The sequence below is a fragment of the Phalacrocorax carbo genome, chromosome 10 (genome assembly GCF_963921805.1).
Source record: "Phalacrocorax carbo chromosome 10, bPhaCar2.1, whole genome shotgun sequence".
Lineage (NCBI taxonomy): Eukaryota > Metazoa > Chordata > Aves > Suliformes > Phalacrocoracidae > Phalacrocorax > Phalacrocorax carbo.
The window spans coordinates 19,603,110-19,631,092 of NC_087522.1; the positions used below are offsets into that span (position 1 = coordinate 19,603,110).

At 45.0% G+C, this 27,983-nt stretch overlaps 2 protein-coding genes across 7 annotated transcripts in view; one reads left to right on the plus strand and one right to left on the minus strand.

Moving 5' to 3' along the window:
- The window catches only part of LOC104053172 (major facilitator superfamily domain-containing protein 1), a 284,336-nt gene extending 256,353 nt beyond the window's left edge, over nucleotides 1-27,983 (minus strand). Inside the window, exons 1-13 of one of the 4 annotated variants that reach the window (XR_010374691.1) lie at nucleotides 27,869-27,983; nucleotides 27,543-27,643; nucleotides 25,390-25,514; nucleotides 25,239-25,294; nucleotides 24,323-24,466; nucleotides 23,679-23,837; nucleotides 22,045-22,160; nucleotides 21,166-21,266; nucleotides 19,108-19,219; nucleotides 18,357-18,494; nucleotides 17,639-17,778; nucleotides 17,362-17,473; nucleotides 15,996-17,069 (exon numbers count right to left, since the gene is read on the minus strand). Coding sequence is in view for 3 of the 4 variants with exons in the window: in XM_064462276.1 (XP_064318346.1) it covers nucleotides 16,953-17,069; nucleotides 17,362-17,473; nucleotides 17,639-17,778; nucleotides 18,357-18,494; nucleotides 19,108-19,219; nucleotides 21,166-21,266; nucleotides 22,045-22,160; nucleotides 23,679-23,837; nucleotides 24,323-24,466; nucleotides 25,239-25,294; nucleotides 25,390-25,514; nucleotides 27,543-27,643; nucleotides 27,869-27,890 (1,443 nt within the window). In the remaining variant the exon portion in view is untranslated. The other 3 variants (XM_064462276.1, XM_064462278.1, XM_064462277.1) reach the window with 3 other exon arrangements.
- Nucleotides 1,975-13,450, plus strand: JPT2 (Jupiter microtubule associated homolog 2). 3 transcript variants are annotated; one of them, XM_064462273.1, is made up of 5 exons: nucleotides 1,975-2,063; nucleotides 7,676-7,824; nucleotides 8,328-8,470; nucleotides 10,186-10,231; nucleotides 10,984-13,450. In XM_064462273.1, the coding sequence occupies exons 1-5, from the start codon at nucleotides 1,990-1,992 to the stop codon at nucleotides 11,166-11,168; spliced, it is 597 nt and encodes a 198-aa protein (XP_064318343.1). In that variant the 5' UTR covers nucleotides 1,975-1,989; the 3' UTR covers nucleotides 11,169-13,450. The 3 variants fall into 3 exon arrangements, with proteins under 3 accessions (XP_064318343.1, XP_064318342.1, XP_064318344.1); XM_064462272.1 differs by lacking the exon at nucleotides 1,975-2,063 and adding an exon at nucleotides 2,078-2,212; XM_064462274.1 differs by lacking the exon at nucleotides 1,975-2,063 and adding an exon at nucleotides 2,306-2,324.

The following is a 27,983-nucleotide window of genomic DNA, read 5'->3' on the forward strand; positions in this document are numbered from 1 at the left end:
TTTAAGGACCAAAATTTAACACTGTAAAAAACAGAAAAAATGAGTCAGACATAAAGAATGATCAGCAAAGCCAGAAATGAAACAAAGCAAGCTGTTGCATTTTGAGTACATATTTTTGGTGTATTGGGTTGTGGGTTTTTTTTGTTTGGTGGTGTTTTTTTTAATCCAAGACAAAAGCAGCAGTACAGCTGCTTCTAAATTTACTTCTTGGCACATAGAAAGCTGTGGAGCCATTAAATAAAATCTTCAGCTGCAAATGTTAACTTGCAATCTTGCTATCAATCAAAAGTGTTTGGTTAAAAAGGCCATGCAAGTGTTGGTTCCTTGAGTGTAACTGTACCAGCTCCTGCAAGTGCTGGTTCCTTGACTATAGCTGTATCAGCTCCTCTGAGCCCAGATTCTCCACGAAACAGATGGCTTTCACGTGACAGTTGCCCAATGCTGCTTTGGCTGCAGCCTGCAGAGCTGTGGGCAAATTTACAGGCACCATTTCCTGGGACAGGAAAAGATGGATTAGAGTAGTTGGATTGTTTATGATCTGATTACACTGTGTGCATATTACCTCCACACTGGCTGTGCTTTGTGAGGCTGAGGTGCAACCCTTTCTCTGGCAAAGCTAGGTGAAGCTTCAGAGGTTCCCAGATGCTAAAGTCATCAGGTTATACAGTTGCCTGTGAGGTTAGAATCCTAGACTGTCCTGAGTTGGAAGGGACCCACAAGGGTCATCGAGTCCAGCTCCTGTCCCTGTGCAGGACAACCCCAAATTCACACCGTGTCTCTGAGGGTGTTGGCCAAGTGCTTGGTGCCGTGATGCCTCCCTGGGGAGCCTGTTCCAGCGCTCCAGCACCCTCTGGGTGAAGAGCCTTTTCCTAAACCTCCCCTGGCACATCTTCCTGCCATTCCCTCGGGTCCTATCGCTGGTCACCAGAGAGAAGAGATCAGCACCTGCCCCTCCTCCTCCCCTTGTGAGTGTATCCAAAAAGCAGGTTCATCACCCAGTGTGCAGTGAGCCAATAACCACACGCTCGGGAGAGACACTGCAAATTTATTTCAGGGTTGCACAAGCCTGGGTACTTGGTGGTTTTCCACAAATCAAGCACACAGAAGCTGGCAACCTTATAATTTTTATACAATATATCCATAGATATTCTACCTGTCTGATACATATTCATTCTAATCTACATAAGTTATACAATTGGCACTGAGTCATTCTTCTTGGCTCTGCTTCAGTTTCTTCCACGAAATGCTTTCCTTTTTTCAGGGGTCTTTGGTGGTCTTGACAGACGGGGCATCCTAACTCTTGTTACGTAGAAACAAAACTAATTTCTCTTAGCAACTCTCACTCATTTTACTTCTAAAAAGAAGCACTTGTCATTCATTAAGTGAGTGAGCTCATGGCCAGGACATCCTGGCCCTAGTCTTATAACAATGCTCAGTCAAAAAGGAGAGAGTCTATATTCACACTAACTTAATCATATACAATATCCCTCAGATTCACGCTAACAACCCTTGTATCCAAGGAGGGTAGGGTTGTCTTCTGTCATGAGGAAGCTACAGAGCACCATGAGGTCTCCCCTCAGCCTCCTCTTCTCCAGGCTGAACAAACCAAGTGAATTCAGCTGCTCCTTGTGCAGTTTCTCCTCTAAACCCCTCGCCAACTTTGTGGCCCTCCTCTGGACACTCCCTAGTAGCTTTGTACCCTTAATGTATTGTGGCATCCAAAACTGCGCACAGCACTCGAAGTAAAGCCGGGGCGGGGCAACCACCTCCCTCGACCGGCTGCAATGCAGTGCTTGACGCGCCCCAGGACACGACTGGGCCCTGAGCGGGTTTCCCTGCGAGGCCCTTTAAATGCCCTCCCGCTGCTCGCCCCGCTCCTCCTCTCAGCCAATGGCTCTGCCGTTCCCTCTGACGGACGCGCGATCTCTACCAATGGGAGACGGCCAGGATGAATGACGACGCGGCCCCTTTTCAAGCTTTCTTTCCTCTATGGGGCTCACCGGGCAGGCGGGATATCGAGAGGGCGACCTGCGTTCGATAGGCTGGCTCGGCGTGATGGGCAGGTGGCTCAACCAATGGCAGGGCAGGGTGGGGCAGTCGGCGCTACCTGCGGTCCGGGGGGGCAGGAAGGATCGCTGTGCGTGGGGCTGTGGGTTTCGTCTGCCACCATGTTCCAGGGCCCCGAGGCTGACTCGGCCAAGCCTAGCTCCAGGTGCTGCGGCGGGCCGGCGGCGCGGGGGCGACGAGGGAGGCGGGGAGAGCCATGAGGGGGCCTGGGGCCGGCGGCGGGGCTTTGTTCGGAACGCGGGAGAGGCGCGGCTGCGGTGAGGCGCGGCGCTGAGGGGAGGGAGGCGGCGGGGGTGCTCCGGCTGAGGGGAACGGGTACCCACCGAGGGGCCTTTCAGCCGCGGCGCGCGGGAACGCCGCCCCCCATCCCTCTGGTGGCCGCCGGGGTGGGAGGCCAGCGCGGGGCGGCGGCGCTGCCGCGTGTACTTCTCCTCCGGCCTGGGGCTGGCGGTGCGGGGAGCTCCGGGCGGTGCGGGGAGCTCCCGGCCCTGCGTGCCGCGTGGGGCTCGGGCCCGCGCGTGGGGTACGCGGAGAGGGGGCGGGCAGGGCCGGGCCGGGCCGCGCCGGTCCCCGCGGGGCTGCAGTGCTCGGCGCCTGGCCCGGGCCCGCCGGGAGGGGCTTGAGCCCGGGCTGGGGGTCACCGAGCTGGAGGGGGGCGCGGCTCCCGCGGGGATCCCCGGCGGGGAGAAAGGCCTGGCGCTGCGGGGCCCGAGTTTGTACCCTCCCGAGGGGGGAGGAGGCCCTGGTCGCGCTCTGTGGAGCTTTGAGAGGATCCAGCCCAAACGCCTGCATTAGCAGATGCTATCTGGGTTTCGCCTTATGAAGTTGAAATATATTGTTACATTTGGATGAGGGCGTTTATCCTAATAACTTAGATCTGGAGTGATAAATCCATCTGCGAGGTAATCATGCGCTCGGAGGGGAGGGAAGAGGAAGTGCTTCGAAATGGTGTAAGCGTGCTTCAAGTCTGCCTTTCGTTCCAGTCCCTCTAAGCCATGACCTGGATTTAAAAGATTTCTGAGGATGCTCTGCTCTTAGTATAGTCTCTGAGAAGCTTCTGTTCCCATGGTGATCTTGGAACTACATTGGACTCATAAATAGGGTTTCTGGGTGGAGTCTGGGATGCAGACAGTCGTAACTTTTTAGTTAACAGCAAGCAAAGGTGGTCTTGTTGCGGCTTGTTCTCTGGCGTTGTGGCGGCGTGTCCCCGTCGTGCCTGAGCGCGAACTCTGGCAATACACGCAGCCGTGCAGGCAGACCCGGCACGGCCAGCGCGTACTGCAGCGGGGCAGGACCTTAAGTTGTTGCATTTTATAGAGTGGTCTCTGAGATGGTGGCTGTTGACACACAGCCTGTGCCATCAAAAGCAAAAAGGGCTTGATTTAAGGACGCTTCTTCCCGAGTTTATTGTAATCATTCCCTAAATAAAACTTTATTTGATGATAATGCAAATCCTTTTGCAGTTCTTGACGTGTAGAAGTTTATCTAATTAAAACAGAGCCTAATACAAAGTCCTTGCAGCATCCACCAACAGCTTTGGAAGTGGGAAGAAATAACTCTTCCTGATGTGAAAATCTTTGCAAGGAAATTATTAACAAATGCTTTGCATTTTGAGAACTTTGTAATACATGGCCATTACTGTTAGAAATAATTTATGCTAAAACCATTTTAAACTAAAACTTCCACTTAAATAATTGTCCGGCAAGATATATCTCTAGTGGTCCAGTTATCGTGTACAGTGATTTAGTGAACAACTAGTTTGCTGAATCAAATTAACTGCCTAGTTTCATTTTATTAAACTTTAATAATGATGCTTTGTATTGTTAAGGAGGTTTTGCTTTTCCAAAATAAAAATGAGGAATTGCATGTCTAAGAGTTACTGTTCCTCTGGAAGCAAAGCAGGACAGAACTGTACCATTCTGTTGGTGGTGCACACTGTAAAGATGCGTTGGTTTTACATCTCTTTAATTTATCTAGTATATGAGCAGTTTCACAACTACAGTATAGAGCTGAAAATGTTAAATGTGGCCACCTTGGTAATGTGAAATGTGATAGACGTTCCCCTCCTCCCGTCAGTGTGATTTCAGAGCTTTCAGATCAAAAGGATGCCCGACTTAAAGCTTTGCTGTTTGTTTATGAGCGAGCTATTTAATGAGCCATGAGCTTGTATTGACCCAGCATCAGGAGCACCCCCGGTAACTTTCTGGTCTTTGCCTTAGAGCCAGTTGTTCCAAATCTTAACACCTGCTTTCTGCTGGTTACCTTAGTGATGGACTCTGGCCTATAATGCAGCTCTCTTTTACCTGCTTGATTAGATGTGTCTGAAAACTGGTAGGACTTCAGCGTTTGAATTTCAGGCAGATTTTAAAAAAATATTTATTTCTGTAGCTGGGGTTTTGAAGTAATGGATAAGTCTTGGCACCTCTTCCATACGTCAGCTGAAAGGTTTAATGAGGAAAGGGCATTCAAATCAAGTGTGTTAAAATGTAGGAAAAAAGATCACAAGAACTAATTAAAATTCTTCAAGCCTGACAGAAGAGAACAAAGTAATTAGTAGAGGCTTTCAAACTTACAGGGTAGGATTCTTAATTTAGCTCTTCTAGGTGAATTAATAGACTTCTAGTCTGCTGGAGGGGAGAACAGGCAGATTTAGATTGTGTAGAAAACAAAGTGGGTTTTTTTCATTGCTGTTTAAAAGAATAAGACACCACCTTCTTCTCCCCGCCCCCCCCCCCCCCCCCCCCCCCGGGAAGAAAGACGATCGGGCTTGTCTGGCTACCAGACACAAAAATATCTCTCTGTAAACTGGCCTAATACCAATATAAACTAAAATTACTTTAAAGTGTATGTGGGTTTTCCTTGTACTCTGTTGATTTAGCATGCTGTTTTCCTCTGGTAGGATTCACAGTCTAAAACTTATTTTCTTATTTGTTGTGGGAGACCTGCACGTTTCACTCTGACCTAGGACTGAGTGAGGCAGGAGTACAAGGAGGCCAGCAGTGCTCTAGAGGCTACACAGCAAGAAGATAACTTTGTATTCTCCCCAGTTTGTGGCTGAAGGGAAGGAGCACAAAACCCTGTCCGCTTTGCTGTCGTAAGCTGGAAGACCTTGTTGCTGTACTTCAGTATTATTTTTTGTAATTCCTGTGAATGACTTAGTTATCTGACTTTGTATTAGTAAGAATTTTATGGACCTGGTGTCGCAGTCACTTGGAAGTCTATGGAATACTTGGAAGGTTCCCAACAATTAGAAGTTTCTGCAACTGAGAAGGCAAATCCACTTTGTGTATGTGAAGTCAAGGCATTCTTTTAGGTGGTGCTGGCAGAAAAGGTCACCTCTTGTGCTGATCGCAAAGTGCTTCCTAAGCACCTCAAGTGATGCCTCTGACTTACTCATTGCAACAGTAGGGTTTTCTTAGTATGTGTACTGACCTGAAAACAGGAGGACAACAGAAGATTAATCAGTGTTGGATTTCTTCTGAAGCTTAATTGAGTTTGTGAACTGAATAATAAAGACCTTTAATTTTAAAATGGAGTTTCCCTAGAATTTTTTCCTGCAATGGATCTTAAGTCCAGTTGCAGGAATGAGAAGTAATTTGATTCTTATGACTGGTTGTTTTTCTTAAACCAAAAAAAATCTGAATGTAGTTATTTTGTTATTCCCTCCTACGCTTGTAGGCATGTGTTAAGAAAAAAGCATGGAAAATGGAGTGAATCTAGAATGTAAGAAATTCCATCTGAATAAATTACATTTCTCTTCCTTTCAATCTCTCTGATAGTATACTTAGATTAGTGTACTTAGAATTCAAGAAGGACTACATGCATTTAAAAAGTAGCTGAAAACAATGGGTAAAGTCAGAAATAACTTCAATTATGTGAGGGATACTAGCAGACCTCCTTTTTTTAACAGGAGTCCCTTCCTAAACTCTAATTTTTGGTGGTTTGTTTTGAGTTTGTTTGGTAGGTTGGTTTTTTGAATTGTTCCCTTTACTTTTCCTTCCATCTCCAAAGTTTAAATGCTTAAACTGCCTCATAGTTTCTGGACCACTGTGGATGATCGAAATACATAATTTGCCTATACAATGCCTGTTTTAAGAGCAGTTTTAGGTCTTCTAAGATATGTGGAAATCTTATAGCATAGTTGGATCTGTAGTCTGGTGGATGCTAAAGTGTAAATAAACCTTCTGCTCAGATAGTCTCTTACCTGTGCAGTGGACAAGACAGTTGTCCTGTCTACTGAAATTTTAGTTTCTCCCTCAAGCTGAAGGGGTTCATTAAACCACAGTTGTATTAAGGATTAAAATACTGAAATTGGCTAGTAAAGGCAGTCTCTCTGGGGCTGGTTCTGACTATACAAACTACTCCCACACTAAGAGAGGAGTTTTTTTTCTTCTTCCTCCCAAAGATAATTGAACCGCGTTCTGTATCTTGAGATCTGAAATGCTTGGTAAAGCTCATTTTCTGACAGGGCAGCCCAATATCTCTGCTTTTGTGAAATTAAATCTTAAGAGTTAAAATGGAGTAGATCTTGGCTGCCAGAGGAACCTCTTTTTACGCCTGCAGATAGCTAACCTGAAGTGGCTTGCTTCTGTCACAGATCTACGGAGGGGATATGTTGTATTAATTCACTGATGTTTGAATTCTGTTTAGGTAAAATGGGATAAAGATCTTGCAATTTATAACCTGTGTAAAAGTAAAGGTTAGTTTAGGTCCCAGGTCAAGTGTTCAGTTTAGAAGAGGTAATTCACCTACTACTTTTGCTCAGCTAAGATTGTGCATAACTGGTCAAGTAGATGTAACTGTAAAGATTACTTTTGATACCTGGGTATTCATTGCTTTCCCATGCTTTTTCTGTTAATTTTCCAATTCCACTGATTCTTCTCCCATGTAGTAGTTCAGTTCCTTTTCAGGACAGGACCTGAAGTCTGTTGAGTAAGGCGTAGGTATTAACCGTGAACTTATTACTCGTGGACAAGCATGACTTTTGGTTGGTTTTCAAGAAGTCAGTCCATTTCTGTTGTAACCTCCAGTTTGTATGAGGATCCATTTGATATACCTCTAGTGCAGAGCTTTAGTTGTCATGGATTTGCATCTTGACCACTGAAAATTTCTAAACTCTGCAGCAGCTAAGATGATAACTGATGATTGAAACTAGCAAATTTTTCAGTAATGTCTGCTTTTGTTTAAAAGTTAATGGGTTTCAGTTTATCATAGAGGCAAAGTTGGCGTGTGCAGTTTAGCAGAAAGTCTGATTCTTTAAAGTAAATACTAACCAGAGTCATATGTCTTCTCTTAAACACCACAGATAGCACAGACATTTGTTCTGGTAGCACTGTTATGACCATTCCAAGTAATCATAGATAACATGATGATCAAGTTGACTGACTAGGAGGCTGGCAATATTTGTGCTGAACTGGAGAATATTTTATTAGAACAGCTCTTGAAACCTAGATACTACATGGATGTAGCAGAATCACATGAAGTAAATTAAAATCAGAATAGTTATTCATAACATGCAAGGGAGAATGGGGAGGGGACATCAAATATGTTGAATGCTGTAAATTTCAAACAAACTTGTGTCTTGTGCTTCTCTCATTCTGCAATGTAGAGTTTTGAAGCCCCCTGGAGGAGGTTCTAGTGATCTCTTTGGGGCTGCAGAAGAAGTTTCTTCTTCAAGCAGGCCCCACCGGATGGCATCCAATATCTTTGGAGCATCAGAAGAACCTCAAAACGTTCCAAAAAGAACAAACCCTCCAGGTAAGAGCAGCCACCTCCTTTGGCATGATTGGGCTCTGAATTGTAGCACAGAACTGGGTTTGTATTCCTGAAGTGGAGCACTGTGATCTGTCTTTTAATGCTTCATTTTTACAAATTGAGTGGACCTGAGCAATAAATCTATTCAGACTTCTGGATATATGAATATTTCCGTGATCTACATGTTCACACTCTTTTTGGCACATCATCCAAGTCTAATTCTTTCTGAGTTGAGATCTAGGAAATGACAAAAAGAAATTGTTCTGTTCTAGAGCTGTATCATCTGTTAGCTGCAGTGAGTACAGCTGTGGATCTGAGATCCTCTAGTGAATTCATGTAACAAAGGATTTAAAGTAGTATCCTCAGGCAAGCCAAAGTAAGTCTCTAGGCAGTAGCATTCTAGAAGTCTTTGAATTCTTATGTCTTCTTTTAATTTTTTTTAATATAGTGTGGTAAAACTGAGTCATCTAGGGGAAAAAAAAAATAATCTAACGACTGCCTTACAGGGGGAAAAGAAAGTGGGATTTTTGAGGATTCTAGTTCTTCTCAGCCTCGTCCACGGATGAATCCACCTGGTGGAAAGACAAGTGATATCTTTGGGTCTCCTGTATCTACCAGTGTTGTGCGAGCACACCCAAACAAGCCAAAGGTATTTGTATTTCTTTTGCTGTCAAACCAAGAAGCTGGCAGCTCAATGAGTCATCTCAGTCTCGTCACAATGTGATGCCTGTATTCTTTCCAAGATGACAGACCTGAATTATGCATAGGGTAACTTCAAATTAGACAGTTATTCCTGAAGTCTTTGTTTGAGAGCTTGTTATCTTTGGTATATCAGATTTCAGTGTGCTCTGTAGTTTGCAGTAAATCTATTCATTAGACTGCAGATATGTGCTCAAAAAAACAAAAAAAAAAAAGAAAAAATTGCTTTTGATGCCTTTGGTCTTCTTTGTAAGTGTTATACAGCTAGAGTGCTTGGCACACAGCTTTAGAGGCATTTAAGCTAGATAGGTAGAAGATACTTCTCTTTACTTGCCATTTTGGCAGAGGTGATCTTGATACCAGTTCTGGAAAGTTGGTGACCATCAGTGAGCTGCTGTCATAAGTCCTCATGTGGCCTGGCTGTGCCCTTCACCTCTCTTAAATATATGTATCTACATTCACCATGAAAGCACTTCAGCAGGAGATTAAGCTTAAGTGATCAACAGTGAAAAAGATAACTCAGGATCAACTTTGAGTGTCAACTCCAGCATGCACTTGATTTAGTGGTGTCAGGCAAAAGTGTGTCCTGCTGAATCAGTTGTTATTTTCTGATCTTAAAGGTGATATGCATATCAGTTAGAGAAGCATGAAAAACAGGTCACTGTGTTTGTGCTGAAAAGGTAATAGCAGTCTCATTTTTCCTGGAACCTTAGGAAGAAAAGATTAGTCCAATTTAACTTTTTCTCTTTTCTCCTTTTCCCCTTAATTTGAACATGCTGGTAGTGTACTTTTGCCTAATTTTTAATGCAGACTCTGGAATGTATTTGAGGGGATTTGAGTCATGAGAAAGGAGGAGAGGAAAAAACCTGGGAGCTAGGTTTTTGTCAGGTGCTGTCTGTGTAGGAAAGGGCTTTGTTTTCTTCCTCTGTACCACTTTATCAGGCTGGTCGCTGATGCTTTTTAGTTGCTTTTTTAAAAATGGAATGTTAATTCCTGCAATTTCCTGACTAAATGGAGGACAACACTTTGGAAATTCCCATGTCTTTAATTAGAGCCTTGGGGTGGAAAGGAGATAGACTATTTTCAAAAATTACTACAAGTTGAAATTCATGGGTGGATAAACAGGCCAGCTTTTCTGAAGTATTGCTGTGCATTTCTGACAATCAATTGGGATTGTTGGAGCTTAAAAGGTTTTGTTAATTACCTGAGTGTTGGGGTCACTGTGGGTGCTGGCTGAAGACAGTAGTTGCTGCATATAAATAGGGTGCTCAAAGGCTGCTTGCTTCTAGTTGTGAATATCAGCTTCTCCTGGATGGGTGGTAGTGGGTGCTTTACAAGAATGGTAATTCCAGCCCTTTGGAATGAACCGTTCATCACAGACAAAGTTTTAAGCCTCTAATGAAGTCTTCACCTGCATTTCTGTGAATTGTCCTAGATGTGCACCTTGGTGTAACATGGGAGTTACCTCCTACCACTGCTTCTGGGATTATGTAGCAGTGGAGGGGATGCAGGGCTGCACGCAGTCGCTGCAGCTCTTGGTTTTTACAGTGATAAAAGTGGTATAAACTTAGATCAGAAACAAAGCAAAATGTTCTGAAGGATTTTGTGACAGAGTTACCGTTTGAGAGCAATAATATACTAAGATAGTTTTTTGTTTCTTTGCAGGATCACATTGTCTTGAAAGAAGAAGAAACACCAAAGAAGCTAGAAGGTCAGCAAGAGAAATTCTTCTTTCTCTTCTCTTTGAGAAGATAATCTCTGAGGAACGGTTTCTTATGCTTCTTCTTCAAAATATAAGACTGAGGCTGGTGTTCAGGATAATATAAATGAGAAGTTTTCCTTCTGTTAGTCAGAAATTTAATCACTTGGCTTCAGGGAAATGAATCTCTTCCTCTTATTGAGAACTCCACAGGTGTTAAGTCGTGATGTGCTCGATTTGTGTATATAGTTTGCTTGATACTGTGCGTGTATATGGATATATATGGAATCTGTATATACAGAAAAGCATCCTATCCGATTGCTACTTCCTCCCTTGCCATCTCCTTCAAGTGCGTGATCTTGGCCTCCTGTAGTTGTAAATAACAAATAGCTGACTGACAAAATGTGTTATTGCTCAGCTAGTTATTGTTAAAGAATGATGGGAGCCCTGCTTTCGAGCTCAGTATGGAAGGATTCATTGGTATGTTGTGTCTCTTAATTGCCTGAAACTGCCAAATTAATTCTGAAGGTATATTGCTTAACCTATGTATCTTTATTAGAAAGCTTGCTGAAGGAAGAGAGGAATTATGCTGAGGAAGAATTTCACTTCTTGCAACCTGTTTCCTTCAGGAAAAATGAACAGATACAGGGAAACGTCAGTGTGCTATGGATGGGAGACATAGGAAATATGCAGCCTACAGAAGATAAGGCGCTTTCTGCGCTACAGGATAGCAAGTTGATCTAATACCTTTTCTTTTTATTCAGCTACAGAAAATACCAAACCACAGCTGGAAGATGGAGGCGAGAAAAAAGATCTGGGCAAAGAGGAGCGATGCAAGGAGCCAGAACCCAAGATAGACAATCACGAGCCCCGACTAGGACCAAGGCCACGCTCACACAACAAAGTTCTCAATCCACCGGGAGGGAAATCCAGTATTGCATTCTATTAGGGTCGTCTGTTCCCTTTCACTAATGGAGTCTGCACAGAAACTCTTTTCTGTGGTTGTGAGATCAGTTTATAGACCATTGTTTGTTGATAGATTCTTAGGCAGATGGATGAGGGTTATGCTAAAGTGCATAGGGAGGGTAACCCGATGATTTGGGGAGGGAGGGCTGGGGAGGGAAGGGGTGCCCTGTGGAAGATGTGAGGATCGGACTGCCTGGGTGGGCAGCAGAGGGGGACATCAGTGTAACTTTGTGAAAGATCAGTACTACTTTGTGGTGAGTTCATCAGACTGTTAGGTTCTTAGCTAGCTAGTGGCTCGGGACACCCTTGTGGAGTCAGGCTTATCCACACAGTCAACACGTAAAACACTATGAATGGGTAGGGACCTGGAGGTCGAATCTGGAAGATTCTGAAGCACAGCAGGCAGGCTAGGCCTTCCTCTGGGCAATAGGCTACGGCTTCACAGTGTGAGTTGACTTGCAGTCACTTTCATGTAAATACGTACCACTGGAACAAGTAGTGCTACCGTGGTTTTGAGTGTCTTCATTCTTGAGTCTTCAGTGCCTGAGTGTCTTCAGTCTTCTCCTTTCTTGCTTTGTAGCACATGGTTGCTGATACAAGGACAAAACATGCGGAGAGTTTCTTTTATCCTCATAAACCATCATATGTTAATAAATATGGTCTTCCCCTCCCCAGGGTATTCAGGCCTTTCTGATGCCTTCAGTAATCTGCTGATTACTACAACTAGCTCTTGACAAGTGCTAATATCAATCCCACATACTGTTTCATGTAAGTGCTTCTAGAAGACTTGTTTAATGTATCCTGCTTGAGCACTTGCACGTTTTCTGGTAAAGATGTGGGCACAAACAATAGCTTTATGGTGCTCTGTACAGAAGCAACTTAAAGTGTAACATTACCGTGGAGAATATACTGAGGTGCCCATTCAGCTAGCTTTGACCCAATGTGTATAGAAATGCCTTAGCTTCTGCCAAGGTTTTTATTTTTTACCCTGCAGAAAGCAGGACTGTTCTCTTCACCACAGTGCTTTTTTTTTTGTTGTTGTTTCTTTTTTTTGTTTGTCTGTGATGACTCTGTTAGTGAATTCTCTTGTCTTTGGTCAGCCTTCCATCTGCCTTTGACTGCCTCAGATTTTTGGTAATGTTGGGAGAACTATGTGGGTTCTCCCCAAACCACAGCTGTAGTTGTTTTGAGACATGCTGTAGACTATCCTAGTTTGAGAAACAAAGATTTCAGCAATACAAACCTTTTGGTTGTGCTGGCACTCTTAAATCGTGTTTGGAAGATGTGCATCTTTTACACAAGAACTTGTTGGGGAGGGTAGCTCCCATTGTTTGGTCTCTGAATGGGCTTTCTGATCATGTCCAGAGGTTTGATATGTGAATGTTAACTTTAGGTGCTTATTGTTCAATGTATTTAATAGTGACTTTTTAAACTTGTCATATCAAAACAGTTGTTCAGGTACACCAAAGAACAAGTGGCCTTATCTGTGTATATCTGCTGTTGTTCTAGCCCAGGTTCCCTGGGAACTGCTACTGCCTGAGGGGACTGTCTCTGGGCCAGGTGCTAAAACACTCTGTGATTATAGCGCTTACTGGACGGCTCAGTTTGGTTGATGTCGGAAGTGGTGGAGGACTGCATAAAGACTTAGTTGCCTTTTCAAATAGTTAAAAACATGGGGCAGCGCTAAGGGTAGAAACATCCACGGAAAGTAGGGTTTTCGATGCCTTTGTACCTTTCAGAGAGACTTGGGGCTCCCTGTTATTTGCCCTCCTAGGGAAACGACAGTGATTCTAACTGCAGCCCTGTAATGGGTTTATGTTACTTCCAAACATGTATTTCCTAGCAGCCATTCTTGCGTCAGTGCTCTGTAGCCTCTGGTTGAGTCTCAGACACATCTGTTGCAATTTCTTCTGCCAGTACATGACAGGGTTTAAGAGGCTACCATGTGGAAAAGTCAGCCAGAGGCTGCTTGCTGCATTGGAGGGTCTGGTGTAACTGTTGCTGTCTGTAATACTGAGCTTAGACTTGGCATCTTTTAGTACCTGATGCGCATCGGCTATAGTGCCTGTCATTTTAACAGCAACTTCCTGCTAGGCCTTAAATTCATTAAACTATGTTAGTTTTCTTGCATTTCTTTGGAATCTAAACCATGTTTTCAACTCATCAAGTAAGATTGATAAGAACATTTCTCTGGGACAGGAGGAGATGGGAAATAAAAGGATAAATGATGGCAATCATCAATAAACCTCTGATTTTGTTACTTCATTGTGTGCTGTAGATGTCTGTTTTTATAAATTAATTGTTAATCTAGTTCAATGTGGATGCACTGGTGAATTTTGTTACCTGAAATTGGAAAAATTGCACAAATCTTTTCAGGCCTTCTGCAGTGGGGAGTATGCTGTGGAGCTGTGACACCCTGCTCACGGTTGCCTGTGAGACAAGCACCTCTTACCCCTGGGGAGTGTGACGGGACAGTAGCAAGGGTAGGCTGTGCAGGTCAGCGCTTTTCTGTGGGCAACGTTCTGTGGTGGTGTGTACAATGCAGGGATGCTGTTAGGCTCTTCAGCACTATTGTAAATAGACTTAAATATTTAAGTCTATTTGTAGACCAGTGTAATAATTCCCCTTGAGCACAGGACGCTCTTTATGTGAAGAAGTCGTAGCCCCACTTCTACACTTCTGGTGAGTGCGTAAAGCTCTCATGCGCCAAACTGTCTTGGCTGACAGTGTGGGGGTCACTGCAGCTACAGAAATTGCCATTCTGGGTGAGTTGGACACGATGGCCTCTCTGCCGGGGTGCTCTAAATCTGCTGGGTTCATCCCTTCATTTACAGATTGTGATGCCCTGGAGAGCCTCTCAGCCAGTACTTGTTTCTAGGGTGGATTCTGTATTTTATACTGAGAATTTTGCCCTTTTGTAGTCCAGAACTCTTCTCTGTTTGCCATTGAGATGGCAAACAGGAAGGGCTGGCTTTTGAGCTCCTTCCACGAAGAACCAGGTACAGGCCCCTCAGTGGGTGCCCCAGCACTCCTTGCAGGACCAACCCCCTTGCTTAGCTGCAGCATTGTAGGGTACATAAACTGAGAAAGCTGATGACTTCCTGCCAGCCAGGCTGAAGTTACTGCTTCTAAGCCAGGTGCTGGTAGTGTTGACACAAAAAATCAGCCCTGTTGAACAGATACTTTCTCCTGTACACAAGCTTGAGTGTATAGTACTGCTGTATGTGGTTTTTCATAATTGCATTTGGAAATTCACCATGGGATTTTTCCAGTATGAATCCTGGAATGTCCTGAGTTGGAAGGGACCCACAAGGATCATCGAGTCCAGCTCCTGTCCCTGTGCAGGACAACCCCAAATTCACACCCTGTCTCTGAGGGTGTTGGCCAAGTGCTTGGTGCCGTGATGCCTCCCTGGGGAGCCTGTTCCAGCGCTCCAGCACCCTCTGGGTGAAGAGCCTTTTCCTAATACCCAGGCTAAACCTCCCCTGGCACATCCTCCTGCCATTCCCTCGGGTCCTATTGCTGGTCACCAGAGAGAAGAGATCAGCTCCTGCCCCTCCTCCTCCCCTTGTGAGGAAGCTGCAGAGCGCCATGAGGTCTCCCCTCAGGCTCCTCTTCTCCAGGCTGAACAAACCAAGTGATTTCAGCTGCTCCTTGTACGGTTTCTCCTCTAAACCCTTCAACATCATGGCCCTTCTCTGGACACTCTAGCAGCTTTGTACCCTTCATGTACTGTGGCACCCAAAACTGGGCACAGCACTCGGGGTGAGGCCGCATCAGTGCAGAGCAGAGCAGGACAACCACCTCCCTCAACCGGCTGCAATGCAGTGCTTGGTGTACCCCAGGACACGGCTGTCCCTCTTGGCTGCCAGGGCACACTGTTGCCATGGACCAGACCCCCAGGTCCCCCACTGCAGGGCTGCCCTCCAGCCTCTCGTTCCCCAGTCTGTATGTACACCCAGGGTGGCCGTGCCCCAGGTGAAAAATCCTGCATTTGCCCTTGTTAAACTTCATGTGGTTGGTGACTGCCCAGCTCTCCAGTCTGTCCAGGTCTCACTGCAGGGCCATGAAAAAAAAAGTAACTGCAGGATTTTGGCACTGAAGAGTAGTACCGTGGCTGGAGGTTGAGGTATGTACTTAAAGCCATGGTCTAACAGGAGTCTGACTTACCAGCAGAGTGAAAACACTGGTCAGTCCTCACACAGAGTACTGAGCCCAGTTTTGGGCTCCCTAGTGCAAGAGAGAGGTGACTTAGGGAGGGCAATGATGGGCTGCAAAGGAGCTCAATGGACTGGAGCACTTTTTGTAGGAGGAGAGGCTGAGAGAGCTGGGGCTGCTCAGCCTGGAGAAGAGATGGCTCAGGGAGATCTCACCAGTGTGTTTAAGAGGATGAGGAAGCCAGACTCCTCTGTTCAAGGGGCAAAGGGCACAAATTAAACCACACAGAATTCCATCTGAACACAAGGAAACACTTGTTTACTGGGAGGGTGGTCAAACACCGGCACAGGCTGCCCAGAGAGACTGGAGAGCTTCAAACTCTGACTGGACACAGTCCTGGACAACCTGCTCTGGCTGACCCTGCTTGAGCAGAGGGTGTTGGACTGGATGATCTCAGGTCACCACCAAACTAAAGTGTCTGTGATTTTGCAGTTCTGTGGCTTCTCACGCCACCCTCAAATTTCTGCTGCACCAGACTCCAACAGGGAAATCCTTTCATTGCCTGTGGCATGACACAAAGTCATAGTGTAACTTAAAGCTTAGAAGATGTGCTCTCTGAAGACATTCTCTTCAGTAAAGCCGTTTAAGAAACCCTTGGATTTGTCTTCTGTGACAACTACTTAAAATGTGACTTTACTGTTCGTGCCCACATTGCTTTCAGTCCACTAGTGCTCATATTAGATGCAGCTTGAAGAGAGCTGCTCTTAAGAATTTTTAATTATTTACATAAAAGTCATTCACTTCAGCATTACTTGTACTTGGCTATGCTAAAGTTTACTTCATTCTTAAAGCATCATCTGTGCTTTTGTAAACATGGTGTGTTTGTGAGCATTTTTGCACAGTGAGAAGGGCAGTTGGCTGAGCAAAATAAGCCTCCAGCATTCATGAGTTAGAGCACCCTGGTTTAAAGGGCAGAATTTCAGATCAAAACCTTTCATGCTTTTGAAAGCAAATGAATAGGCACAGCTTAGGGAAGCATTTCTAGTAAGGTAGTAAGCAATTAAGCTAGGCTTTTGTGCAAAAGGTAATCAACTCGATTAATTCAGTCTCCTGCTTAAAGAGTAATGATGTTATCACCTGCACGGATATTAATTTGTGAAAGATGTGTGCTAACCTGGGGCAGTAAGTGAAACAGCAGGCCTGCCAAGGTACGTAGATTAGCAAATGCTGGTGTACGGGATTCCTGCGACAGAGAAACAGCAGTGGACCAGGCACACCCACATTACGCGGGCAGTTTTGATGCAAGAGTGAAAAGCAACTATCTAATGGCTTATGAATAAGCTTCTGCTCGGTTAGTCTCACCTACTGTAGTGTAGTTCTTAAAGTGCCCCACGCAGGTTTCTGTACATTGGAGAATGCCTAAGAACCCACACAGCCGACACTTTTCGCTTGTGTGCCAGGCGTAAGTGGAAACATTCCCTTTCTGTAGACAATTCCCTTTGAGATTCCCTTTAAAGATATTTAAAATACACAGGTTAAAAATCCACTTTCAAACAGAAGCGATCAGTGCTGTGTCTGGCTGCTGTCCTTGTTCTCACACTGCAAAGGTTCAGCTGACAGAGCCTTCGTTTCCTGTTTCATCATCAAGGAGCGGTGCTGCATCTGCAGGGTCTGTGTCTTCCCGCTCCACAGGCATTCCCTTTCTCGTTCTGTTCAGTGTCCCACTCTAGATATTCAAAGAAGCAATTAGTGACAAGAAGGGTGTTGTTCTTCCTGTACATGTGTATTGCTACAGCTGTGCCCTGGCTCTTCCCCTCACCTTGCAAAAACAGCTGCCAATAACTTGATGCTAGGTGAGACTACTACGCGCTCCATCAAAATTTTAGCAGATAGTTCTCTTATTTTGCAGTCCTATGTTTATGTCGGGGGCATTAACTTATATACACACCCAACAGCTATCACCTCAATAAAAGCAACTCGGTGGTGCAAGGTTATTCTTCACCTTTTATCACACTTACCTGTTTCTTATCCACAACATTGAGGCTAATGGATGCAACAATGCATGCAATAGTGTTTGCCAACATAAAGATCATCATCTGTTGCCAGCGCCACAGGGGGATCTTCAATTCACTAGAAAAGGCCAAAACAGGTTAGAACAACTCGTCACTTGCAGATAATTTAAGGCACCTCTATAGTTCCTTGCAGCATCAGGTTGCAAAGACACCAATTCTGCTCATACTGCTCCACTAACGCACTGCTGATGTCTGCTTGAAAGAAAAGAAAAAGCATTCTCACCTGGACTTTGTTCCTAGAATGTGTCCAACAATCAGATTCGAAAGGCCAACTCCAACCATCTGCACAGAAGTTGCAAGCCCCATAGCTGTCCCTAACGTTGCCCGGGGGACCACGAGAGGTATGGATGGCCACATACTAGCCTGGTAGGAGTAATGAGGAGTTAACTCGGAGCCTTATTTAAAGGTGTTAGATGGTCATTAGTTTAAAAATAAATTATTCCAACTAAATAAACATTTACACTTTCCCTTCAAAACAAATCTGGTGTTTACCCCTCCGGCCTATTGGCTGGTTCTAGACTGTTCCCCACCCTCTCCAAGCTGCTTGAGACAGCACAGCCAATGCGTGTTACTTGAAACTGGAATAACCTGACTCCAGATTTCTGAAGGGGAGTTAGACCGGATGGTTTAGCTCATAAGACTCAAAGGAGAGTCAGGTGTTACGTTCAAGGTAAAAAAGCACTAAGAAAAGCACAAACAGATAGATCCATGCTTCACATTGTATCCAATGGTCCCTTACTCAGCTTTGCATTTTGCTTCACGTGGATTCCCTGGGGTTATTTGGTACTAACCAAAGTCTTCCCGGTCAGGGAACCAAATGACTTCAAACTGCAGCTGCTAAACCTGCTCCTCAGACATGAAGGCAGTGATCTATGCCATCCAGGCTGTAGGAGCACAGCCACACAAAACACTCCACTACAGCAATGGGGTCGTGAACTTACAGCAGCAAAGGAGTACGTAATCCCCAACCAGATGGTGGAGACTAATGGAGGAACAAACGTAAATGCCAGGAGAGCAAAGACTGGCAGAGTCAATGCAGCACAGCCAACAGCAAAGACGCCTCTCAGTCCAACGTAGTCCTGGTAGAGGAAACAGGCAGAAGGGTTCTTACAAGGGATCCTTCCTCCCCACGGCTCCCAGTGACATGAGCAGCTGTGCACAGTGGGCTGGCACGAGTGGCAGTAATATGTCATTTCCTGGTTGTTGATACTATAGCAGACAAGCTATGACTAGTTCCTCTTGCATACTCCTGAACCAAGACTGAAACGGTTGTCAGGGAATCAGTACCCAGTATTCAGGTGAAATGGCAGGTGTTTTAATAAAGGGGGAGGAAGAACACACCATTATGCCCTGAAAGAAACAGGGACTGATTATATGCAGGTTGTCCTTTCCCATCTACTTGCAAAGCTTATCCTGATTCTTTATGTTCCAGTCTCAGACTTCTCAAAACATACAGCCATTCATCATGGTTTGATCCTACCATAGCACAATTAAGGGACAGAGGGAAAAACAGGTTAACATTGCTTCTTGTAATTTACTTCAGACCAACGCGTATCTCACAGTTTGCAAGGAATTAAACGACTGCTTGTTCAGCAACAACAAGCTAAATTCTGGTTGAGGGGGTTGTAACGAAGACATTTCAAAAAATTAGGAAAAAGTTGTCAGCAAGCACTTTCGGTTTTGGATACTCACAATTAACATGCCAGCCGCTGCAGAGAGAACAAGGGAGCTGTCATACACGGCCCCAGCAATATAAGCGGCTTCCTGCTGACTGTAACCAGAATATTTATCCTGGATAAACTTACTGAAAATAAAATTGGGGTGGGGGGAGAGAAATTACATAATTAGGATCCTTGATCTGGTTATTTTGACAGAAGGTAAGTCTGAGCACAAACATACAGACAGGAAGGGTTTTAATGAGAGGACTTGTAAACAAGTTTGATTCCATCTGGTTTGTAGTGCCATGCCTTTGTTGTTTTGTTTCTTTTTAACTGGTGCACACCACATTGACGCTGGTACCTTACATGACCACTTTCAAGATGCTTCTGCAAGTGCAGAGTAAAACTGCAGGTTAAAGTTGGGTGTATGCTCAATTACATCAGCACAGCTCACAAACAGCAATTTGCTGGCACCTGTCCAAAACATACCAATGGATTTATTTTTTTTTTTAAACGTTCATTTTGAAGAGGCAGAAAGCATTATCAATCCAAGGGTGAGAATGCTCAGGGGCAGGAAATGTATTCTAAAATATCAAAGCAAAGATGAGCATTTAAATTGAACACCTGCATTTTAGAAGTACTAGGAATTCCCCCTTGGCATTTTTAATGAGACTTCTCATTAATGCAGAAAACATACCAAGTTTTGTTTTCATTGTCAGAAATCAGCCTTTCACCTTGATTAGGGACATGCAGAAACGGTATTAAAATTTATTCAAATTCTTTACAAAACTTACAGTCATACAGTTGTAACAGCTTAGAAAAACTACTTTATTTAGAGATCTTATAGCTAGTTAAACCTGTTTTGGCTACTTGCATGGCCACTTACCATTAGTAATAATGAGCCTTTATCACCTTTGCTGTCAGCAAAGTATGAAACAAGACACTGTTCCCAGAAGACTTACTGCAACAGAATTTGCCAAAGAGCAGTGGCCTTGGGACCATTACTTTTCCAACCGGGCCACAGCACAGCACTTTTGCCAGAAAAGATGTCTGAAACATGACCCTTGGTGCCTGAACTTTTGCTCCACAAGGAGCAAAAAAAACATTCTGCAGGGAGGCAGAATTGCCGAAGTGAGGATTCTGTATGATCAACAGACAGTTTTCAGTTAAAGTGAGAGGGCAACTGATAGAAAGCCCATCTAATCAAGGCCGTGATGTTCCTTGCAATCTTGGATCTCTATTTTACTAATAAGAGGTCACTTGAACATTTGTTATGACATTGTTGGTGACATTTCTTACACTCCTGATTTCACGGTGGCTTGCTGTACATCACTAATGAAATACTATCAAAATAATTTTCTTCTTTTCACTGCAGGCCTCTGCTAATATAAAAAAATCACACTCATTATGTGATAGAAGCCACATCATCCACAAACAGGAAAAAAAGCAGCAAAATGACAAGTCTGTGGCAGAGCAGAAGTCCCAGACAGACAGGTGCAGGAGTCCCAATCTAGTCAGGCAGGTTCCTCCTTTGTTTTAAGCAAATGAAGGAATAAGAAAGGAAGTCTGCAAGCCTTGCACTGGGATGCAAGGGCTTCCTCACTTACAAACCTGGGCTGCTGCAAGCTTAGCTTTGTTCCAAACACAGGAGACAACAGCAGGAACTGCAGGACAGAACAGCCCCAGGCCTGTGAGGCTAACACCCCACCCAGCTCAAAAGGCAGCCACTTTGTTGGACTATCACAAAGGTGAAATGCCGGTGGGCTATTTTTTTTAAAGAAACTATTTCTTCCCCCACTCCCACATCCTTCTGATACCCCTTTAGCAGTCTTCAAAGCTTTAAATATTGGATGAATCATTTCCCTTTAAGTTATTTTTGCTTTCCTTCAGAAGCCTCTCTCACCTTTGAAGGGAAAGAAAGGTCAAAGAACGCTCATGTTCTTTAACTTGGTGTTGCATGTTTCTCTGTGTTTCATGAGTGGAAGGAACAAGCACATTACCCCCCATATTTCCCAGTCAACTAAAAATCGAGGGCCTGCAAGGCTCTGACAGGCTTGTATCAGTCAGTGGGACTACAGCCACAGAGCGATACCTGGCATCTGCCACAAAGGGGAAGACTCCGTTGTAGAAGAACATGATGGTGAGGACCAGGAGCCAGTAGCGAAGGGGAAGTCGCCGGATGTCCTGAATCCGCTGCAAAGATAAGATGTGCCCTCACTCACCAGTAAACTGTCTTCAGCTTCACACTAACATTAGTCACTAACTTCACTTTCTGCAAGCCACGGGAGGTCACAAAAAATTTAAGAAGTAACAGCAGGTAAAAGGGAATTGAAAGGTAGCTCATATACTTCTAAGCAAAATTTGGCGTATGGTGCAAGAGACTGTTATAAGCAGGCAAAGCCTTAAGTGAAACACAGCAGAAAGGTATAGCATAAACAGGAGTCACAACACTGAGATACAGAAAACAATAAGAATACTGTAATGAGAAGACAGGCTAATAGATTTAAGTGCCATAAAAATTGCAACCTATTGCCTGTAATGTTTGCTCCTAGACAGAAGAATGCAAGGAGGAATGGAAGATAAGGGCTGGCAAAAGATAGTTCAGTACTGACCAGATTAGCTACTTTCTATCATGGATCCTGTGAGCCAGAAAGCAGTTCCAGAGAGAAGCTACTATCTATTTTATGCACTGATTCCTCCTCTGAGCCACCTACAGTCAAGAAGTAACTGGCTCAGAAAAGTAATGCCATTCAGAGTGCTAACGCAGCTCTCTGGAAAGCTGCAAATACATAGGCTCTAAACAGAAAATTTAGACTTTGGTGGTCTGCAAGTTTCAACCAAGTGGTGTTAATGCCCTCTTCTGGCCAGGACCAGCTCTTACTGCTGCAGGCTTCCCTGCACTGCAAAAGCAGTGCTCGTGCACCCCAGGCTCTCAAGATTGAGATGAAAAAGCTGTCTGTGCACCACATACCACTTTTTTGGATTCTTGCTGAATAACCCCATCCAAGCCCAGTTGCTTCATGCCCACTTTATCTAGTACACTGACTGTGAGGGCTGAAACAAAACCAAGCATGCAGAGCAGGGCACCTGGAAAAGAAACAAGAGATATTAGAAATTCCTCACCAGGAAGAGAGCTGAATGACAAAACCAACTGCATGTAATAAGCAGAATTCTCTATGACTCTTACTCCTGCCTCTCTTAACATTAACAGCCTTCCCTACTGCAGCCAGATTGTAAGACCATTCACCTCTGACCACCCTGTCAGAGTCCTTGAGCTTCTAATGCCCTGCTCAACTGCCTGAGGCCAGTGAAGCTAAAACCCCACCCTTCTCAGGCAGCCACTTCGTTGGACTATGGCCAGAATGCTTTTGGTACTGCAGCAGGGCTGTGCATAACAAATCCAAGGCTAAAACAAGCCAGACATTAAGAAACTTCCATGGTCCCATAAGCAGGAGAGGTATCACACATGGGCTAGTACTGGAAGTCAAGTTATGCCTCTTCATTTACATGACCTACTGCAGTTACTGCCACAATGTGACCTGTTAGCACACTCAGATCGCGCTGGGTATGCCAGCAGCAAGTCTGACAAAGGGCATCTGCCGCAGATATCCTTCTCTCAGAAAGAGGTCTGCATCTGTTTTGCTTTCCAAAGAGCCAAAACAATCTCTGTGATGCATACACATTTTGGAGTATTTATCCTTTCACAGCTACTGAAGTCACTATGCTGTGCTTGCAAATGCTGCCTGAGCACAAAACTAATAGTGTCAGGGGTGCAACACACCAATCCCATCACAGTATCTGAGATGCTGGAATCAGAGGAGAGCAAAGGGTTTCAACTTCTGCAAGAGATTTATCACACTTACACATCCTTTTTCCATGGGTGATGGTGCATATTGGTTTGTTGTCAGGGAAATATGCTTTCCTATAATCACTAAGTCTTTGTACACAACAGATGCCCTGAGGCAGGTCTCCCTAACATCACCATTCCAGCACACCAGAGTACCTTAAGGCTGCTACTTAACTGCACTGTGAAACAGATCGTCCCTTCCACTAGACAGATCTCATCTCACTGCACCAGAGAGAGTACAGAAACTCAAATCTTCTAGAGATATGAGTGCTAGAACAGATTCACACTAAGAAAAATGTAATTCAGATTCTGCTTCTCAGAGTAATTTACACCTACGGTTTTGATCAGTCCACATGCAAGGCATCTTATGCTGAGACCAATACAGATACTATACAGAACCAGCATCTTCTGCTGGCTAAAATACAGAAGAACAAACACATTAGATTCCTCTTTTGTTTCACTCGGAAGTTTTCATTCCATGGGAATAAACCTACATTAAGTACTGACTACCTGTGACTGCAGATGTTAAAATATCTGAAGAAAACTGCAGACAAGACTGTCAGGCTGACACTACAGCTTTAGAGAGGGTTTTCAGGCATCAAGGCTCCAATGTATACAGAAAGCAACAGGAAAAACTGGAAAATAATGTGCCTCCTCCAGCTAACCTCACTATCTTTTCCAGGTACTTTTCATAACTGGACAAAACAGGCTAGCCTCAGGTCTAGAAAACAAAAGGCCAAAGCACCAAAGACACTCACCTCCCCAGAGCGTCCACTGCATGCCAAATTTTGCCTCAAACTGCTGGGTGAAGAAAAAGTTGAGGACACTCCCAAGACGGGAGAAAGACAGAGTCAGTCCAAATGCCAGTGCCAGTTCCTTCCCCTTGAACCAGAAGGCTGTGATACGATTCTGCACAACTTGGAGAAGACAAAAATCCTCTCTTGAACAGACAGACTTGGCCAAGAGCATTGCACAGAAGCAATAAACACAGCCTCTCAAGCTCGAGTGCTTGAGCTGGGTGGGAGACTGCTACACATTCCAAGTGGAGGTAGAGCACGTCAACTTTGCAGTCCATTTTAAAATGTACAAAATCATACTGGGACATGGGAGGTGAACTTATCCCTCAAATCAGGCAAGCAAAAGTTAACCCCAAAGGCAGAGCAACCACACGTCAGTCCCCACCCTCAGGAGAAGGACCAAGTTGTCAGAGGGGAAGACTTTTAAACATTTTGGCACACATTAAATCCATACAACTCTTTAAGGAGCAGTGTTCTTCTGTTAGCAACATAGGTTCCCGGTGCAGATCAGGTGAAGCTGACTGGTAGGACAAGGGTCTGGGAGGCAAAATAAAAATGTATCATGACCCTCTGGTGAGGCATAATTAAGGATGTGAATTACTTACTAGTAAGTGACCCATTCCCAGAGCCAAAGAGCAGTCTTCCTGTTAGCATCATTGGCAGGAGGTATGGTGACCCCTTGAAATGTGAGCCTAGAGCAAAGATGGATGATCCCAGCACAGTCAGAAGAGAGAAAACAAAGACACCAACTAGGGAGAAACGGAAAAAAAATGCACAAACCTCATCAGACATGCTGAGATCAGGACATAAGCATTCTTTGTCAAAAAGCAAAAGCGCAACTTAAAACAGGCCAGTAAACCTGTGGCCTTCCATCAGTTTACTCTCATCATTTTAATTTTATAAAGACTGGTCTCTTTAGAAAATGACTTGGGAATCCTCAAAATAACGATGATGATATAATGGTGGAAGGTTAGAGAGGCAGAGTAAGTCAGAGAGAGGACTCTCAACTCTATAACAGAGTCCCTGCTCCTGTCCCGAGCTCCACTACAGGCTATGGCCTAGAGGAAGCAATCTCCTCCTCTGTGCCTCTGTCTCCTCATCCGTAAGATGTTCACCTCTGTGATACAGAGACAGAGCATAACTGCATTTGCTGGGACTGCTGGGTCTTAGATTATGGCAGACACCAGAGCAAATGTCAGCACAGGGAACAGAAAACTATCAGTTTGTCCCATCAAAACCAGATTACACTATTCCCTGTTAGACACATGTCAGAGGAAAGCATGTTTACTGCACTGCTGTGTAAATTCAGGTAAGTCACTGGTCAAAGGATAAAAACGTCTCAGTTGCCTTCATGGAGCGGCTGAACTAACAATCACATGCTCCGCACACAGAGCTGTTCCTCCTCTCCCATCCCTCAGTGATCTTACTGAAGCAGAATCTTTGATCATCCCTTTGCACTAAAAGAGCAGCCTGAAATCCCACTTCAGTACAAGAATAAATTAATCAATCCTCAGAACTTACAGCGATTTCCTAGTTTATCAATCAGGAATCCGGCCACTATAACCACTACTGCATTTCTAGGAGAAAACAAGAACAGAAACATTCGTGTCTTGCTGCTGGGAAGCAACTAGCACACCACCCCGCCCCTCCAAGCAAGAGAAAAGTGACTTACGTCCAAGCATAGATGGCATACAGCAGATTGTATTGTGCAGGTGTCATTCCCAATCCTTCAACACAGGCCAGGGTGCTGTTATGCCCAGTGCCATTATGATGGGTTCCATTGGGGCAAGTCAAGTCCTGCATAACAAGTCACACAGCCTGTGTTAGGCAGCAGACACAGATGAAAACCCACGCATTCCTTTAAAAATGAAGTTAAGTTCTTGCCTACTAGATTTCTCTCTCTCTCCTACTCAGTTCCCACTTCCACAACCAGGAGTTAGAGGACTTGTGTCTTCTCCCAGGAAACCAGCCCTTGCCAAATGAGAAATGACTGGTTATTGGCATGGCACGTCTTCCCTTTCCCTTTCCGTGGCAGTAGTGGCAGGGGTTCAGCACTTTTATACACATTTCAGTCCAAAAGAAAAGCCAGGAGACTGCACCATGAGGTTTCTTTGATTCCTTAGTTTCTTGGCTATAGTTTAGCTTGATCTGACTCTTACATACTATAAAGTCTTAAGCAGTGTGTAAATATGAAACGTAGCAGTAGTCCGTATTAATTCACAGCTATAAAGCATTTGCTGATCAGTAGGAAGCCAGTAGTTCTGACACGATTTACTAACATTGTTTTTGTTACTGAAAAGCAACATCTCCTCAACATCATATGATCAGGAAAAAACCCTAGGTCTTCTAACTACTAAAAATTCCTGCATTAGGAAACAGATGCTAGGTCTTCCACAACAGTAGGCACAAGCTTAACATCTTCAATAAGCACAAAGGAAAGCGTGATTTTAACCACATGATTTTCATATAGCCATCATGTTTACAAAACCCTCAGATCTGCTGTAGGAGAAATGTCCAAGGCTGCAGGGAAACAGTTCTCTAGAGCAAAGTGTTTTCACTGCAAGCACTGGCCTTAGATGCTCCAACTACCACTGTAACATTTGTGTAAGGCAGGTAGAGGCTAAATTTGCCAGAGTAAAAATATGATGAGAGTGTTAACAGATAAAACCACTGTGTGTGCAGTACCTAACAGAGAAAAATATGGCTTGGTTTCACTACCCTATAAAGTTACCCAGGTAACAGAATATGACATAGCCTTTCCTTTATTCCTTAAATAAATGACTCTTCTCCCACAGACCTACAGAAGTTGTGGAGGATCAAGGAATAAATACTAAGCTTTTTTTTTTTCTTTTTACTCCTGTTTGCAAGGACATACTACACCCAATTTAGCCTGAGTGCACTGTTTGAATGTTATGGATAATTGCATTAAAAAATAAAAAAGAAAAATAAAAAAGTTACCTGCAAGCTGTGTATATTTCTGCCCTTGCTATTGCAGCAAAGACCAGGGCAGTGACTCTCAGCCTACACATACAGACCTACCAGGAGATGGCACACGAGTAAAATCACCTCTCAAAAAGACACGAAACAAACGCAATAACAACAGATAAACAAGTCAAGTAACAACTTCTGTCAGGTATCCAGGAATTCAGGTAAGAACTTTGGGATTCTGGCATCCCTGCAGAAATCCCAGAAATCAACTGGGATATCAGTCTGAACCCTGAACAACAATATTTTCTAGCATTTGAGAATACGGCTGGTTTTACACAACAGATTCCTCTTGCGCTCTCTCTGCATGATGCTGTCTTTCGGGTAGCAAACAAACGCGTGACGTGACACCTGCAGTATCAGGAGGTCTGGACGGGAAGACCCAGAAGTCTTGTCTAGTGCCCTATCTCCAATGTCGCTAGCTTTCTAGCCCAGTGTAGGTAACAATGGTCAATTCTACATGTCTTGTATGTGCAGAGCAGAGTGAATGCCTTCTAACTCTGAACTGTGTCAGTGCAGCGAACAGTCACTTGGATGGAGAGCTGACCATCATCGAGCAAGGACAGGTGTTAGATTTCCACTACTCTAGGCAGTACCGAGAACACAAACACCTCATGGCTCGTCCCGCCTTTGTGCGTCTTTTTTGCAGCAAGCATGCCAGTAATATCCCGTCACCCCCAGCACCTGGAACACAAGACCTTGCAGCACAACTGCTACACTAACACCGTAAGAAAAGGCTTTGAAACTCTACCGGCGGCCAAAGCCACCGTTTTGCTGATCCTGCCTTTTTGTGCCCACCGCACTGCTGGGCCGTGGCCCAGACGAACACCGGGCACTTACCCCCTGGAACTGCTCCTGCAGGACGCTGGGGATGTCGAAGCAGAAGTAGGAGCCGAAGGTGAGAAGGCAGCTGAAGAACAGCACCGCGAACCTGTAGGAGGCTGCGGGGCAGAGAGGACCCACCTCACCTCACGGCCCGGCCAGGCCCTGCCGCAGGCCCCGCCGAGCCCCCAGCTGCGGCTCAGTCAGGCGGGCCCCGCCGGGCCCCGGGGTACGGCCGCCGCAGGCGACGTGGGAGGGGGCCGGGGCCGGGGCCGGGGCCGGGTCTGGGCTCTCGCCCGCCGCCGCCAGCGGGCCGTGCCTCCCCCCGCCCCGCCGGCGCTCACCCCGCTCCGCCGCCGCCGCCATGGCTCAGCCCGCGGCCCCGCCTCCGCCTCAGGCCCGGCCCCGCCGGCTGCGCTGCGGGCACGCGGCCCCGGCCCGGCCCGGCCCGGCCCCGCC

Excerpts from the sequence above, each read along its gene's own strand:
- JPT2 (XM_064462273.1), top strand. The coding sequence starts at position 1,990 with ATGGGGCTCACCGGGCAGGCGGGATATCGAGAGGGCGACCTGCGTTCG. Across the intron at positions 7,825-8,327 it reads AAAAAGAACAAACCCTCCAG|GGGGAAAAGAAAGTGGGATT; the intron begins GTAAGAGCAGCC and ends ACTGCCTTACAG. Across the intron at positions 10,232-10,983 it reads AACACCAAAGAAGCTAGAAG|CTACAGAAAATACCAAACCA; the intron begins GTCAGCAAGAGA and ends CTTTTTATTCAG.